Source organism: Pholcus phalangioides, unplaced genomic scaffold, assembly GCF_987345545.1.
Source record: "Pholcus phalangioides strain wild (caught in Gottingen) unplaced genomic scaffold, Ppha-v1.0 ptg000022l_1, whole genome shotgun sequence".
Taxonomy (NCBI): Eukaryota; Metazoa; Arthropoda; class Arachnida; order Araneae; family Pholcidae; genus Pholcus; species Pholcus phalangioides.
Genome location: NW_028301615.1, coordinates 36,956,852 through 36,975,218, shown reverse-complemented (window position 1 = coordinate 36,975,218; position 18,367 = coordinate 36,956,852). Strand labels below are relative to the sequence as shown.

General features: G+C 37.2%; 1 protein-coding gene across 1 annotated transcript in view; it reads right to left on the bottom strand.

Moving 5' to 3' along the window:
- Nucleotides 1-7,503: 7,503 nt before the first annotated feature.
- Nucleotides 7,504-18,367, bottom strand: part of LOC149070287 (uncharacterized) — a 150,090-nt gene continuing 139,226 nt past the window's right edge. Inside the window, exon 7 of the mRNA XM_089249926.1 lies at nucleotides 7,504-11,758. Coding sequence (XP_089106052.1) covers nucleotides 11,372-11,758 — 387 coding nt within the window. The 3' untranslated portion in view covers nucleotides 7,504-11,371. The remainder of the gene's footprint in view (nucleotides 11,759-18,367) is intronic.

The following is an 18,367-nucleotide window of genomic DNA, read 5'->3' as shown; positions in this document are numbered from 1 at the left end:
GGGTGGGTCACAATGAATTTCTTAAAAGGAAATTTTGAGTTCTTAGCCTTCGAATAGCATTAGACTTAGCAGAAATCGATTATAATAACATATAAAAGTATTTTCTTTTGAAATTTTAATTTTTTTTTAAAATATCTTTTGGTGCCCCCAAACGATTAAAAAATATATATTTTTTAATCGTTTGGGGGGGGGGAGCTCTCCTATGTCCTCTCTCCCCGCGGAAAGTCTCTGATCCCACCAATATGTGGAGAGATGACGAAATGTTGCTGACGGGGGGGGGGCGGGTCAAAAATTGCTGACGTAATGCTTGAACGGCCCCCTTATTCATTGCTCTTATTGGGTTGCTGTACTTTTTATATAGTTTAGATACATATTCAGCACCTATATTTTTTATGGGCAGCTTTTATTCAACCACCTCGTCGGGCGTTTTGTATGTTGTGACCTTTGTATAAAAATTTTCACAAAAATTTCATGACTTTTGATTTTTAGTTTTCTTTATGTAGTTTCAAACCCATACAAACAAGCTAATAAAGATACAATCGGACAAGACCCAGTTCGAAGTTTATTCTTGAATATTTCCGAAATTTCATTCATTTCTTTACCCCCCCCCCCGCCCCCCCCCCAAATTTTAAGTGAAGTAGTTTTGCTTTATATTAAAGAAAATCTATATATTGGCACGTAGAAAAAAATTTTACTTTCTTCTCAACTTTTTCTAAATTATAAGCCCAAACATCAGGGGGTCAGTGCCATCTTAACCCATGGGCCCACCCGGGCACGGCCAACACCACCTATGGAACAAGGCCTCCGCACGAGAAGCTCGTGACGTCATGGAAGAAGGCCATTCCACCTATTGCCATCGGATATAGCAGGCCGACGCATGCGATATCTTTACCTTTTTTTTTTTCTTTTGCAGTAAATCCAATGCCAATAGGAGAAATGGCCTTCTTCATTGACGTCACAAGCTTCGCGCGGAGGCTTTGCTCTATAGGTGGTGTTCGCACGGCTCGAGGGCTTCAGAGGGGAAGAAAATGAGAATCGGTTGAAATTTTCAAGAATTTGCTAGGTAGAGCCTCAGAAAAATCACTTGGCTCCGGAGCCCATGATGCTCTTAAGACGGCCCTGCAAGTGGGGGGGGGGGGTTCCCTTATACATATACGAGAGTTCCTTATAAACGTTAAAATACGGCAATTAAGACGAAAATCATATATTGAGGTCAATACTCGACAAGGCTTTCTATAGATGAAAGTTAAGTTCAACGTACTTTCATGCCAATACCAGACGATGTAATTTTGAATACCGTATCCTGTTAGTAATGAACATCTTGTTACGGCAATCGATGCCATTTAAATATATATAATTTGAGTTTTTCCTCTCATTCCATGATCTTTGTAACAGTTCATGAAGTAAAAAATTCCTGTTTTGAAGGAAAACGAAACTGAAATAACACGAACTAAACTAATGAAAAAAGAAAGTTGAAATTCGATGCATCTGTTGAGAAGAAAAAATCCATTAAATTTTCGATTTGGATCTCAAATGAGCTCCACTATATAATACAATGTATGTATAGCGAGGAATTTCTTTTGCCTTTTTGGGTGAATTTTCCGATATCTACAATCCCCATTCTTACAACGGGGAGGGGGGGGGGGAGGTTCCCTGATGAAAGAAAAATCGAAAAGATAATATTCATGTGTATATGATATTTTCCCTTTTCTTACATGTATATCTTTCTGCTCAATTTAACTATATTTCGATTCTATCTCCCAAGAGCAAAGTGATACTTTCTCTTCTTTCTAGTTTTGTTTCGGAAAAGACGAAAAAATAATCCTGGAATTCTGTTGGGGAAAAAAAAGAACTTTTCCCCAATCCAAATCCAGGAAAAAATGCTTTTTCGAAAAGTATTTATATTATGCATGTGGGTATTTTTTTCTTTTGCATTTTCTTTTCCGATTTTGGTATTGGAAAGTATTTTTGCGAACACGTGAATAACAATAAATTCGAAATACTTTCGAAGATACATTCGGTGTTAAAAATGCCCAATAACTTTTGTATTTCTGTTAACATCGGCGTCCATTTGTCATGGAAGGGTTTAGATTGAAACAGATGGGGAAAAAAATGTTTTTCGCCTGTATGTCGATTGATCCTGACGATCCAGGTTCGTCAACTCCCGTTGACGGTACAGTGGTGGTCGGCTGAAGTTGGGTTTTCTGCAGTTTTTCAGCTTTGATTCGCGAATGTGAGCTGGTCTCTCTTTTGAAAAAGTCTCTCCGCAGAGAGCAGACAGACCTACAATACAATACATATAATACATATACAATACTGACATAATAAGAAGAATTCAATCATTTTTCATAATTACTTCAGAAAATGAAAGACAGATGGCCGCACGGACACGAAACAAGTGCAACACGAATACGTTTAAGGCCGCGCATCCACTCAGAACACACATTTCGGCATGTGCCGATTCATTGGAAATTCCGTAGAGGAATGCGTACGGAGTGCATGTACGGTTAAGTAGTAGTAGTTATTCCGTCTCCATATACAGTCGGACCCGCTTATTACGAATTGGGGGGGGGGGAAACAGCGAAATTATTCGTTATACGTGAACTGCGTTATATCCGTACCGGGTTTAAAAATGGTGCGTTTAAAGAATGGTGAAACATTCAACATCCACGATACGCATTTTTTAGTAATATGAGCATCCTTAAAATGAATACAGTCGAATCCCGTTATAACGATGTATATATACATTGTTTCTATGTAAACTTATCTGGGATGATTAGAAAAGTGTTCGTTAAAACGAGATTTTAGCTATAACGGTATTCGTGAAAACGGGATTCGACTGTATATTAAAATAACACATTTTAATAAACAATAAAAATGTGATTAAAATATTTCACATAGTTGAATGCATCAACAAAAATTATGTGTCAATCATTGCCTTTTTCTTTCTTGATATTTCTGTTGACTTTGAACGTTTTGCGTTTATATCACTTTTGCCAAATAAGCATGCAAAATGTATTGTGCCCCTTCTTTTAGTAAGAACACGAACACCAACTGCATACTGCATTACTACAATTTTTGAAGCGTTTTGGTCTTGGACATTCTAAAAATTGCTTTGCACACAATGAAACCACCACAACCAACGTCCGAAGCTAGCTTGAGAATGGCAAATGTGCGTTAAAAGTAGTTTGGATTTCAAAATTTTTTCACAAATGCTAAGAAATTTCCCACTTGGACAAATTTTGGCCAATTTTTCCCACGAATATGTGAAATTTCCCAGGAGTTACCATCACTATTCCGATCTCGACTTCTTCTTTTCGCTCATGCGCGCGCACACACACACACACAGATCGTGCGTCGTGACGTCACAGCTGTCAGTTCTTGTTTTTGGAGGCGGCACCGCACATCTGTTGCAGAAAGGTGAATTTACAGATAAGAAGATATATACATAGATAAGAGATAACAAAAGAGAAATTTCACGTTCATTATAGGCGTACTTTTCTGAAATATCAATGATCGTTATAAGCAATCAAAATAGCACAGATAAGAAATTCACGGGCGATATGAAATTCACTGGAAACATTGAAAAATGTGAAAATTCATAATATCCGTGTTCGTTATCAGCGAGTCCGACTGTATATGAAAAAACCGTCCTTACCAGAAGTTCCCCGACTCAATTTCTGATGTTTTGTATCACGTAAGCTTCCTAATGTTGCATTCATACCGTTATTTGTTCCTCTGGTTTGCTCCATTATTGATAGGAGAAGAAAGACAATTGTAATCGAAATTTTTTTCAAAACAGGAAATTAACACGGAAACTCATGAGTTAAGGGGTCTCAAACCTTTTTTACATGGTCAAAAAAACCTCAACAACTGTGCTTTAGTTGAAATATCATTAAAATATTATTTATAAAACCACCGATTTATTTATAAAATTTGTACTCATATTGTAAAATACATACCCTAGGCCAGGCATCTTCAACCCGTTGCTCGCGAGCACCACGGCGCTCTTTGAAGTATACACAGTGCTCGATGCGCGTGCCCGATTTAGTGCTCGCGAGCGCTCGGTCAACGTTCCAATGAAACACCTTGTACAAAATTGCATTCAAGGATTGAAGTCAATCCTGATTTCATGAATTCGTATGTCGAATTTGCCGTAAGGGTGCTCTTGTTTTGATGATGGGTACAGGCAGTGCTCGCGACTAGAAAAAGATTGACTAGAAAAAGAGCGACTAGAAAAAGACCTCTGCTCTAGGTTATAATATCCACACAATTTTCCACGTCCCTCTAATATTTAGGTTTTTTGAATTTTCAAGCATTAAGGGGAAAAAAAATGTGTTGTGAACATCCTTTTCACGCATCGTAAAATAACGTGATATCAATGTAATTGAATCAAAATTAATTAAAAATAAAGAAAAATGTTTACTTCATATCAAATGAAGCAAAAGATTCGCATTTCCTCTATTTTCCTTCTCTATTATTTAATTCTTATTATTTATCTGTTCTGTTTATTTTATTGTTTCCTCTTTCTTCCTCTCTTTCATTTATAATTAAATTTTAAATTCAAATTGTAAAAGAAAAAAAAATTAAAAATTTAATAGTGTTTTTTTATGAATCGTGGTGTATTTCTGAATGAAAATCTCATACCTTTTGCTTTTTGATTTAATTTTTATCCAACTGCATTGATGTCATGCCATTTAATCGTGCGCGAAAAGTATTAACAATTTTCTTTTGATGTTTGAAAATTTTCTAAATAATAATAATATGTACTTAACACATGTAAATAATTGTCATGATATATAGCGTAGCACATACAGTTGACAATATGCGTAAGTAATTTGAAATCGATGATGAAATAATATATTTAATGATATTTCTACTAGAGAAAAGTTTCTGCGGAATTTTGATTATGTTAAAAGGTATGAGGTTCCATGACGAGACGTTTGCAAATATGGCTGCTGGCTGAATATTTAATATAGATGATTTCTGTGTGATTGGTATCACCATTTCAAAGAGGCGCGACAGTCTTCCGAAAGATCCCGAGTGGCATGGTGGTAAGATGCTCGTCTACCATCGTGAAGGTTGTTGTCAGGGTCCCGGGTTCGAACCCAATGGAGAATATAGATAAGATATTTTCCCTAACGAACTCGAGGCGATCAGCGCCTTCGCTTCCACCCCATCTCACTAATGGCAGTAAGTTGCGATATGGCCAGAGTTGGTGTTAGGTGAAATAGTAGTCTTCCTAAAGACCATCTAAACATGAATTTCAAGGAGGAAAAATCGTTGAAAAACTGTTAATTTCTGATTGTCATTTAACACTCATAATGATTGCTCATTATACACAATTACTGATCCCCTCAACAAAAGTGTTGGTGCTACGTTTTTGGATCAAACTGCTACTGGCTATAGTCCACTCATCGATATTTATGGTGCAGTTTCTCAGAAAAAATTCAGGCAACAGCCAATATATCTCAAAAATTTAATTCGTCAGTCTTGTCACCTACGGGGCGGGGCTTCTGTTTGTAAAAATGAAACTGAAAATAAGTATATCAAGGTGAGCCACAAGATCGGGTTACACTATTATGCAACCCGACGTCTGAGAATAGTGTGCCAGAAAATAGTTTCTCCATATTGTTTTTAGACTATGAAAATGACAAAATGATTGTGTAGGCAGAAGATGGTGCCTTTGTCGAATATTGGCGGGGAATAAGTGAATTTTTTTTTTTCAAATGTTTTGTCTTTTACAACTCCATTGCGGTAAATTTTTACATAGACACTGAATGGAAAAAGAACATTTGATATAATTCTACTTTTCTTCGAGAAAAACAATGCCGGCAGTTTACATTAAAACATTTCTAGTAAAGGGTAGAAGAAAAACTTGAACACCGAAAATTTCATAGTATTGTATTTGGAAATTGAAATATTCGAGAAAATGTGTTTTTTGAAAAATTTGCGCGCACCAACCAAAGCTTTTGGTAAACTCAAGTAAAGAAGCTATATCTTCCCTAAAGTAGAATTGAGTGAGCTCTTAACATTGAAGAGTTAATCTGTATCCAAAAAATAATGATTCCGCAGACACCGAAAACTGCTTATCAGTTTAGTACAACCTTAAAATAGAATAAAATAATAAATGTAAGAAAACCTAATTTTCCTGGATGTTATGCCGAGCTGAACTCGGAGAGAAAAGTCATCCGGTCTCGAACCCATGCCGTCTTGCAAATAAGAAAGGCAGAGTCGTATCTCCACTAGTGAAGATGGTAGTATGGTTTTTGGGTTTGCAAGAGGGTCTGGGTAAGTCCCGGCGGAGACCAGGTGACTATTTTTTCTGAGTTCACCTCGGTATAGCATTCAAAAATACCTGTTTCTCCGATATCTTTGGCTGAGAAAACACCGTCTATTCTGCACTCTATCTCTCAATATACAGGGTGGGCAAAAAGTCCGTAGAAACTTTAAAAATTCATAAAAACCGGAATAAAAATAGGTTTGCAGGGTTAGCATCGCTAGATCACGGGAATTTTTTCAAGACAGGAAAAAAACAAGAACTCAAAAAACAGCCGATAGGTGGCGCTGACATACACGAGTCAAAGAAGAGATACGCAAATAACGCACAGAATGCCTCCAAATCGTTTATGTATTAGCAGTATGTCTTCCACCACCACAGGGAATAACATATTGCAGGCGAGTCACAAATTCAGCAAAGGCAGAATGCAGCAGGTCCACATACACGGTTTACAACAGTGAACTAGTTATGGATTAAGAGCGCAAGTTCTTATAACCGTCTCATTTGCATATTTCCACCGAAGTCGCTCGTACCGGCGCCACCTATCGGTGTTTTTTTTTCGTCTCTTAAAAAAATTCCCGTGAACAAGCGATGCTATTCTGCAAACCGTTTTTTTATTTCGGTTTTTATTCATTTTTAAAGTTTCCACGGACTTTTTGCCTACCCTGTACATACTATTACACACTTCGAACTTGAGTGAAGGTTCCCGAAGGAAAAATTTCCTACTCTATTTTTAGATTTTTATCAATAAACTCGATCAAAAGTGATGAGAGGATTTGAAATTGGTGTTTTTTGAATTAGTGTTAGTCTGAAAAATTATTGAGGGCAAGTAAAATGAGGATTTTGATATGAAATCAGGATGGAGATGTCATAACATGGATGACGGGATACCGTCCCGCTTATGCCAGAGACCTGAATGTGCAAATTTTCACTCTTTGGTCTATCACTTCGTTGGATCATTTATTTTGCTATCTAAGTTTTGTCAGAAACTCGAACGTGTATCCCCTATATTGAAATATATTTTATAAAACATTTTAGAAAAGTAACTTCCATGGCAGTATCACGGGTAGAGTAAACTTTCCCAAGTTCTTCAAATTTGCCAATTTATGTTTTTGGCATAAGGGGAGACGATTTGAGTTAAAAAAGATGAATCACTGGAATCAAAAAAGAAAAATAAACCATTTATTTTATGCAAATATAAAATATTTATTGTTGCACCACACTATACACGCACGAGCACATGCACTCATTATGGGACTATTATATGTGACAGAAATAAAAAATACTGAACTATATCAGTTATAATTCAATCTATAAGTGAGTAATATACATATTCGTAAAAATTTAATGTACTCACATATCAATTTACATTCGTAAAATAGAGATAATACGATTATATATTACGTTTTTATAGGATCTTATATTTTTATATTGATATATTTTATCCATGATCATCAATCTCTCTCTCTCTCTCTCTCTCTCTCTCTCTGTGGTCTTATAATAAATCCCGGTATTACTTTTATGTGAAAAGCCAATTATATGGTTTGTATCACTTGCTAATTTCCCAATGTCAAATATATATATATCAATAAAAATCCATTTATTGTCATTTGATGATTTGATTACATGGTGCTTTCCATATAATGGATTCCGTAAATCGCATTAAAACCATATACAAATTCATTATCCACCAAAAACCACTTAGAAAAAGCACATGAAGATGTTAACACATGAAATAATTGTTTTAGAGATCACACGAAATGCTGTTGAATTGAATTTAAATAAAATTTCGAATTTTTAACACATTAAATTTTGTGTATTGTGATCATATTTCCACATCAATATAGGCTATAACGATTTAGTATATTCAGTTGATATTCTAATTCCACATTAAATTTACATGTATACACATGGAAAAACTTCATTGATTTTTTTTACACATAATTTAGTTTCATTGATATTGATGAAAGACACATCGAAGCGCTGACCACACGCAACATGAAAAATCACATTCACACAATTACAATATGATATTAAGCTCCAAGTTTGAGATATTCTTAAAATATTCCTGCAAGGACATTATTTTTAGATAAATATTGATATTCACTGATGGCTGGAACATTACATGTTTTTTAAGTAAAGCAGTGATTCCCCCCCAAATTATAAGCCGCGGTACACGATGCAGAGGTATCGACCAGGGGTTCCAGCGAGAGTGTTTCGGAAGTAAAATTATGTTGGAAACAGTAATAAAATCTTTTGATTTATATTACAGGTTATCTATCCACAGAAGTTCAAACCCTCCTTACACGGGGATACTCAAATCGATCTCGCGTAACTCGGAGACGAGAGGCTTGTTCTCGAACGTGACTCGAGTATCCCGTTCTCCCTCTCACGAAGCTACTAAAAGCATTCCAAAAACCAAGGAGACAGAAAAACTGACACAGTTTTCAGTTCTTTATCTTCACACGATCTTAAAAATATTTGCCAAAGAAGACAAATGAGACATTTGTTGAAAAATGTAATTTATCATTATATGTGAAGACCCGAGGAGACATTCTGATACAAGGTACGGTTATTGATCAACACACTAAGAACGGTCGGGAAAGAGTGGTTTGCATCATTTATATTTGAACGGGCACCGTAGAAATGTAAAAAAAAATATTTCAGAGAATCACGATACTAAAGTAGCGAGGAGACTAGCACATCCAATCAGTCGTTCGTGAAGACATTCTCTAGTCACCAATACCATAATATCATCTTATGAGTGGTACCACAGAAATACGCATGTTGGGTAAACTGGATACCAAGTCTTCTATCTAGAAAACATCACTATCTCCGCGTGAGAAAAGCCTGTGAGGTCGGGTAGGGTTGCCGCGCAGTAATTGCAATTCTAGTAGAATTACCAAGCAGGACCGCAATTAAAATGGAGTAGGTGGGTCTGGTGCCCCTTGTGCTGCTGAATTCATATTGCAACCACTCTTTCAACATTACACAGGCACGCCAAGTTGTTTCCTTGGCCCGGTTGACCACATATCTAGAGCCGACAATGTTCCTAAGGGTTCCACGAAATTGATAATATAAGAATCCCTGGTTTAAAGCTTTGAAACAAATTTAAAAGTTTTTTTCTTTCGATAAGAACATAATTTTTATCATTACTTAGTAAAACAATTGAGGTTCAGTCGATTGCTCTCAAAATTTAAGTGCTGACATTCCCCATGTTTTGTGATACCTCGGTTAACGAACGAATCGGCTAACGATGATTTAAGTTGAAATGGATGCATGCGCTCACATGGAACACCCGCGTCGTGAGCTAAATTTTCGTGCCAATCAAAATGAATACAATAATTAACTGTCACTCGAGCTAGATTAATTTATTTTCAAATTGGAATCACTTTCCACACGCTCTGTCACTTTTTCAGAAAGACTGAGCCATTCCATGTGAAATGAAGGGTAAAGCGAAGAGAAAATGAATTTTAAAAAAGCCTCTCTCAGACACTAGGATGAATAGTTTCAGTAGATACAGTAGCTGCCGTATTCACCGACAGAGTTCAACTGCAATCGCAGGTTAAAGGATTAGAGATCGAAATGGATCCGTTAAATTCGAGGTTTTAACCGATCCGTGTCGATCGCTAATCCTTTAAACTGCGATTGCAGTTAAACCCTGTCGGTGACTACGGCCGTAAAAAGGCCAATAACTAATCAAAGGCACAGATAAACAACTTCAGAATTGGATAATATATAATTTAGGGGTCATTCAAGTATTACATCAGCGTCGGGGGGGAGGGGGGGTTGCGGATTTGCTGACTTTTGATGACAAGGGGAGGGGGGTTTGAAGGTTGCTTACGTCATCAACCACCCCTTTTTGAAGATATGAAATATTCTACGATATTTTTCTGACGAAATTTTGCTGACAAGGAGGGAGGGGATCAAAAATGGCTGAAAATCTGCTTACGTAATACTTGAATGGCCCCTTATAGAAAATGACTGAACATATTTTTATTTTACACTATGTGCGCTATGCAGTCGAGTTAAATAAAACCCGTGTGAAGTGGTACGCTATGTGATATAAGTCAGCAGATTCCTCTCTTACAAACACGGGGAACGTAAGTTTCTAGAATCCAGCTTGTTTAGTTTAGTATTGAGATTCTTACGGCCGTATTCGCCGACAGAGTTTAACTGCAATCGCAGGTTAAAGGATTAGCGATCGACACGGATTGGTTAAAACCTCGAATTTAACGAATCCATTTCGATCTCTCTAATCCTTTAACCTGCGATTGCAGTTAAACTCTGTCGGTGAATACGGCTGTTATAGTGCTTTTTCAGGTATTTTATGTAACTTATCTTCAAATTTCACGCCGTTTCTGGAACGAATCAAACGATTTTCCACAGAAACCTATTGGAAAATCACGTTCCGGGTTAAGAATATTTCGGTTGACGAACGTGATTCTGGAACGGAATATCGCCGTTAGCCGAGGCATCACTGTATTCCCCCGAACAGGTCGATGGTCCTCAGGATAAATAAAAGGTTTAAGTGTAATTCTTAGAAATATCGGGGTAAAAACAAAAACGACCGGTCGTTCTAAAACCGTCAGGGTTATCGACCTACACCCAAATAAGATGTTTAATGATTGTGAATAATTTTTATCTCAAATAATCAGTTTTCGTGAACTTCTCGGAAAACATTCCCCGCCCAATTCATTCATCAGAATTACGATTAATATATCAGTTAAAGTTAATTTGAATTGAGTAATCGATGTTTATATGGATCCATATAATTATCAGCAGCAGCAGAAGCGGCCTACGCGTCGAGTCCATTTATAGCTGGATATGTGGAGTAGAGGGCAATATATTTGTGAATGTGTGCAATCATCACTACATTATGAATACGAGTTCAATCACCCGAAGAGTCATTAGACTGATGATGTTAATTGTCCCACAGATATATTAATGGAAAATGATGGTTTTACGGTATTTAACATCGACAAATCCAGAGTTAATAAGAGAAGGGCCCATTCATCATTCGTTCAGCAGTCATTAGCCCAATGAATTATAAATTGAATCGGTTTGTTTGTCCTTGGGGGAGAAACGGGATTACGTTTCTGTTTCGTTGAACAGTGGTTTGCTGGTCGGCGACCGCCGTGCGTTCGAATTCAGTTCCAGAAGAGTTGCAGGAGGTGATGTTGCGGATGGCGACGGTGATGATGATGAAGGGCTGCAACAGGACGCCGCTGCCGCAGCTGCCGGCTTCGATCCCAGTGTCGTGGGTTTCTCTTCGGCGATGGTCGTGAGTTCACAGAACACGGCCCGACTCCCTCCAGCGGTAGGTGATGCACCCGCTCCGATTGATCCGCGTTTCGGGGAAGACGACGAAGGCTGTTGCTGGAGCAGGAGGGCGTTACTCGATGTGGCATCCGTGACTGATGAAGTTACCACGTGCACTTGCTGGGCGGGTCGACGGACAGGAGACTGGCTACGGATCTAAAGATAAAAGAAAAATTATTAGGAATTATTATTTTATTTTCATTTTTTACTCCTATGCTTTGTCTCCGTTCCAAAAATCCCAGAATAACATTTTTGCTTATCCAAGAAAAATGACAATTTTCAGGTAAAATATCAGTATTGTGACGTTGATTTATTCGCATGGCATCGACCCCCATCCCCTCAAAAAAACATCCAGCATTAAAAAAATATTATATTTAGAGTCGCCAGACACTTTTTATGTATTTTTGAAATTTCTCCCTTTGTCCTCATTTTCAGGTTCCAGGAATTTTTTACCCCTTTTTCTATAAAAAAAAATTAATTTTCCCCAATAATGCATTATGGGGAAAAAAAATCTGTTCATCAGTGTGTATTTATTTTGATTTGCCATCTTCACTTCAGAGTATAGGAAACAGATGGCAGCAACAGCAAGAACATAAAAACTGACAACCCTGACGACATAAATACATTAGCACAAACATGCACATCTCAGAACACACATTCCGGCATGTACCGATTCGTTGAAAATTCCGCAGAGGATGTGCGCGAGGCACATTGCACGGTTAAGTAGCAGTAGTAGTTAGAATAGTAGTGTGTGTTTATTCGGATGTTTTTTTCCACACATGTACACGCTTTGAACAATCGTATCGAAATCCACAGAAAACGGGAATCCATTTATAACTTCAAGCAAAACAGATGTTATCCTAGCCAATGGCCTGGCATTCTCCAAAATATTATGGAAACAGCTCTGGAAGAAGTAAATCACAGTATCCAGCTTCAGAATACCACTGTTCACCGAGCGACAGCTAATATCGTGCACTGGGAGAGGGGGAGGAGAATAACCCCTTGGGCCGTCTTATACAAATACAAACACAAAGGCCGCATCAGGTAAATTGTCCAATGAGGTGGCTAGAAGAAAGATGTTCATAAAAAATATAGATGTCAAATATAACGAAAATACAGCAACCCAATATAAAAGCATACACGTATCAACAAAGAAAAATCTAATAATCAATACTAAATACAATCGAATCCCGTTATAGCGAAAATCTCGTTTTAATGAACACTTTTCTAGCCTCCCAGATAAGTTCACATATTAACAATGTAAAAATCTGGAATTCCTTTATAATGAAATTTCGTTGTTACGAAGTGATTTCTCCGGTCTCTTGGAGTTCGTTATAACGGGATTCGACTGTAATACACTGCTTATAAAAATATTCTTATCTAAGTATGGGTAGCTTCTCGATTTTTATCCCAATATGTTCATCTTATTCTTTTTAACGTGTCAGTTGTTTTAGGATTTACGACCCCCGGAGGTCCATTTTATTACAATCCTATTAGAGAAAAACTCCCTGCGACACCACAACCTGGAACTATCCCTTACGAAACGATACTACTACACAAACTCTAGCTATATCGCTATTTACTGACATTAATGAGATGAGTTGGAAATGAAGGCGCTGTCTACCGTCGCGCGCCTCAAGCTAAGCTCGTTAGAGAAAAAATATCTTATCTTTATCCTCTCTCGGGTTTGAACCTGGAACGGTGACAGAAGCCTTCACAGTGGCAGACGAGCATCTTACCACCACGACACTCGGGCGGTACGGAAGATATGTTATTGTCCCCTTGTCGAAGCAAATGATTGATGGTGCATTAGTAAATCGTGTGGTTCATCCTATCCATTCCGCTGAAAATTTTGAACACTTCGATCATAACCACCCCCCCCCCCTCACTACACCTGCATTCTTCCAATGTAAACATATTCAAGAAATCAAGTCCCTGTGTATAGGTCAAACATTTTGTGCCAACATGAGTACGCATAGCTCTTCTCTGCACCGCTCAACCAAGTCCATGTCTCTCTGTAGGTATGGTCTGCAAAATCTTACGGCACGTCTTAACACCACCATGACATAGTAGTTATAATCTGTGGCACCCTTCTACATGGCTGAAAATACCAACCTACCCCCCAATATAAATGTTTTTAAAAATCATAGCACCAGATTTCATCCTCACGGAGTGCCCCCCACCCCTTACACGCTAACATCCATGCATCATTAACTCTGGGTTTACGTCTACTCTCTTCCATTCAAAAACGTACGAAATGGGTGAAACAGCGTTCCGCTGAGAAGCACACGTTTTAAAAAATGGTGTATAAATATTAAAAGAAGTTCTGATATATGGTTGGAAAACAATTTTTGTTCTTTGTTGGTTTTGCGGTGCGATATTAGTGACGGATAATAGTACGATTTGGTAACGGACTCCCATCGCGATGGCCAGTGTTCGAATCCAACGGTCACCACAGTGCTGAAGTTGGTTTTTTGTGGTCCCACAACTTCAATGCGCGGCTGCTAGTCGATCTCCCTGTTAAAGAAAAATCTCGCCGCAGAGAGCAACAGGCCTGCAACGGTACAATTATTCATTCATCACACTTAACTCATAGTTTGAAAAATTGATGGCAGATGGCAGTACCATAACAAACGTTACACAGAAACAAACTTCACGGTTCACAACACATACGCGCAATAGCTCTCTTCCAGCAGGTCCAGTTCTTCTTCGACTACTTGTTACAATCTCTTCATTGATGCAGGGATGCGAGCTATGATCTGGTTAGGACGAGGAGGAGGTACACAGTGGTGCTATCTGTTTTAATTCCATATAACTGGCGTTACCAAGAGTGCGTTTGCACGCGTCCTCATCTCTAATTTTTAGTTTGTTTTATTCACTATCTCATGTTATTTTCAATTTCTAAAACGAAAGAATGCTTATTTTACGCTGAAAATATCATAACTCCGTTGATTGAATTATTTGTTGATTTCAACACACAAATAATTCCGATATTTACGCGAGTGAAACTGGGCTTTAGTTTATTAATTAGTAAACACTATTGCGAAACAGAAGTCATTTCGATGGTTTTCAATTAACCAGCAGTCAAATTAACGTTCTGTTTTGTTTTGTTTTTTTGGCGGTGGGAGGGACTGGTAATAAGATCTTCATGATATTCCTCAGAGAATGTTTTCAGAAGATAAACAAACTGTTAATTAGTGAAAACCGCAATGACATAAATTGGTTTTGGTATTAAAAAAAAAAGGAACGAGAGTTAACGTAGATATCAAATGAATAAATTAGTTAAATTAGCGAATATCATATTGTATATCATATAATGAATAAATTAGTTAATGTAGTGTTCATCGTTGTGGTTTTGTATCTTTTTCAGTTTTAGGAAATCCACAAAAAAACCAGTAAAATATACACAGTGTTGCTAAAAAATAATTAGAGTTTGATCGAATAAATTCTTTGCAGATAATATAGACTACTACTTTACCATACATGCACCTCGTTAACATTCCTGCTGGGAATTTCCAAAGCATTGATTCCAAATTGGGGGTGCCAGGACCCCCAGAGATCCACGGCCCGATGTAGAATTATACCAAAACATTTACACGGCTCCAACGTTGGTAGACTACAGTAATAATATTGTTACCATTTCACAAAAATTGTACTTGGGGGTTTCATCTCTCGATAGGAATATGAAACGTTCTCTTGCGGTCCAGTAGATGGCATTGCTATCACATTAAATTTACAAATACTGGATAGAATTTCCCCCATTATTCGAGAGCATTATTGCTGTTTGATTTATATTGCTATAAATAGAGGATCCGTGGCAGCAACACTAAGATACTAAGATTTTAAGATTTTTGGTGGATCCTCGACAAAAAGTATTTGAGATCTACTGAGAAAAGTATTGGTAGATGTAAGAACGTTTTGTGCGCGCGCAAGCCCAAATCTAACGTATGCATGTGTCAGAATCTCAGAATCACAGTTGTTCAGTATTACACTGGCGCTGCCATCTTCTTTCCTATATTTTGTAGCGAAAACAGCAAATGCCTGTATTTTCGGGTTTGTGTGAGTATCGTGTTGCAGGTCGGTCTGCCTGCGGAGGACTTTTTGAAGTGGGAATCCAGCTCGCATTCGCACTTCGAAGTTGGATAATCACGGAAAACTAACTTCAGAGCTGACCACCACTGTGCCGCAATTGGGACACTCACGATATCCACACGATTGATGGCGGATCAGTGTAGCATGATCCCTATGGTTATCCCTAAGGTAAAAAAAGAAATGTTTTAGTGTAGCCATACTGTTCTCTGATTTGATTTGTTGTCGAAACTCAGACCAGAAACAAATCATTGAATATCCATCACATGGTGGCTCAACTCTGGAAATAAATTGAAACCTTCTGCAAAAATTGAACCAAACCTGAAGGCGACAAAGGGATAAATATCGTGAGAATTTTGCATGAACGTTTGAAAATATTTAACAACTACTACAACTACTGAATCACACATGCACCTCGTCCATATTCCTCTGCTGAATTGGAATTCCAACTCTGCTGAAGTTGGATTGTGTGTGTGTGTGTGTGTGTGTGTGTGCACGTGTTGTGAATTTAACGTGAAATTCGTTTCTGTCTGCAACTTTCTCAGCCACCGCGTTGTGCATTCTGCCTGTTGCGGCCTTGTATTCGTAATGCCTGTTACGTGCAGTGTGCTGACATCTACTACCGATTTCTCCAACTATGAGTAAAAAGCGTAATTTTGGAATAATTGTATCGTGGTAGTTGTGCTGCTCTCTGTGGCGAGACTTTTTTTTAACGGGGAGATCGGCTCGAAGTTGCGAACCACAGAGAATCCAATAGTTCCAATTTTTGTCTATAGAGGGTGATGAACGAAAGCAAATCACTAGAAATTTGCAAATCGGAATCGCATAAAATACAAGGTGTATGATGAACAGCTCATTTATGAATTGTTCTGTTACTCGAGCTTACATAAGGTTTTCATTGCGATGTTGACACCGGTGGATGAAACACTATTGGTATAGTTATTTGACCTCAGTCGCGAATCGCCGGCTGAAGCTTCGCGAACGTTTCGGATACAGAAGGGATCGAAGAAAAGTTCAGGTCCACTCACTCTTGCTGGACAGATTTCAAATATACATATTTTTATGAATTTTTTCAAGCTATTTCCGAATTTATGGGTTACCCCCATGTAGATGGATGATTTCTATATCTTTATCTTTTCGTTTCTGTGGAAAATATTAATATAACTCGGGTGGATTTTTGATTTTCCCTCGTATTCACCAATAATCCTTCCGATCACAATTTGAAAAAGACTGAGTGATTTAATAATTCATTGACCAAAACTAATTGATATAATGTCTAAGAGGATCATAGTGGCGAAGTTTTCATTAAATAAAGAGCCAAGGCAATATATCAATCACTGTTACACGTGGTGAGGAACTTGACTAACGACGTCGCCGAATTTCACACGCACCGCGCGAAATATCCACCTCCTTCTTCGTAAAAGCCAGCGAACCTTTCTCAAGTTTCGGTATATTTTGGTCTTTCCAACTATAAGACAAATTACCTATCTCCTTTCATTAAGAACTAAATGGCTAATTGGCAATCACCAATCTTGAGAAATGCCAACCGAATCGATGCGAACAGCTTGAATTCTTCGATCCTACGATGCAGATAATGAACGAGGACGAAGCTAATTAGAAATAGATTAACTTTAGCAAAGGGACGCTTTTGTGTGTGTGTGCGTGTGTCTGTTGATGCAACCAGTGAAATAGAAAAATATAAAAATTAACAGAAATTTACTAAAAAAATTGCAAAAATTTTTTATGCAGATAGATTTAGAATAGTTTTCTTTTTATAACCGGGGGAAAAAAATTCTCGTAATGATATTTTTCTAGAAATACGGTAAAGAAATTAATATCCATATTTTCTAACACCTTTTTTTCCCCAATGTTTGGGTAAATGGAAGAAAATTGATTGAAATTGATATCTCAAGTGAATTGAATTTCTCCATGTGTTTTGTGTATTTTATTTTTTCGTGTTTAAGTGATGGGGAATGTAATTATATGAGTTGCTCTTTTCCGTAAAACATACACGGTAACTGGAAATGTTTCTTTTGTAACGCCGCGGAAATTGTTAAAATGATATTTCCCTCTTACCTTATATGTTTATTTTCAATTATCCGAATTATATTTAAATGATAATTCCTTGTTGGTTTTGAAGAGAAAAATATTTTGAAGAGATGTACAATCGGATAAATGCGATGGAAACTAGCGGAAGAAATATTTTCTCTTGATTTTTTGAATTTTTTCTTCACTTATAAAAATTTACATCACTATTACGATCTACTATATAGTTAGAAATTTTAAATTTCTATTGTTAGTTATTATAAAAAATAATAATCAAAGATTTTTGAAAACTTCAATTTTTTTTCCAATGTTAAATATGATCAATCGGACAATATCGACCAATACAAAATGCTGATTATGCATGATAACTGGCAAAAGCGATGAATTTAGAACGATTTATCATTTTTACCACCGAAGTATGGGTATTATGCATATTCACTAGTAGAAAGTGCTAAATTTAGTGAAATTTATTAAACTTACCAAGGTCGGTGATTATGCATAATTACCGGGTTTATCAGATTTACCGCGGTGTATAAATGGATTTTATTTTATTACATATACATTTATTTTCCATGAAAGATACATAGTAACTGGGAATATTTTATTTGTAACGCCATGGAAATTGTTAAA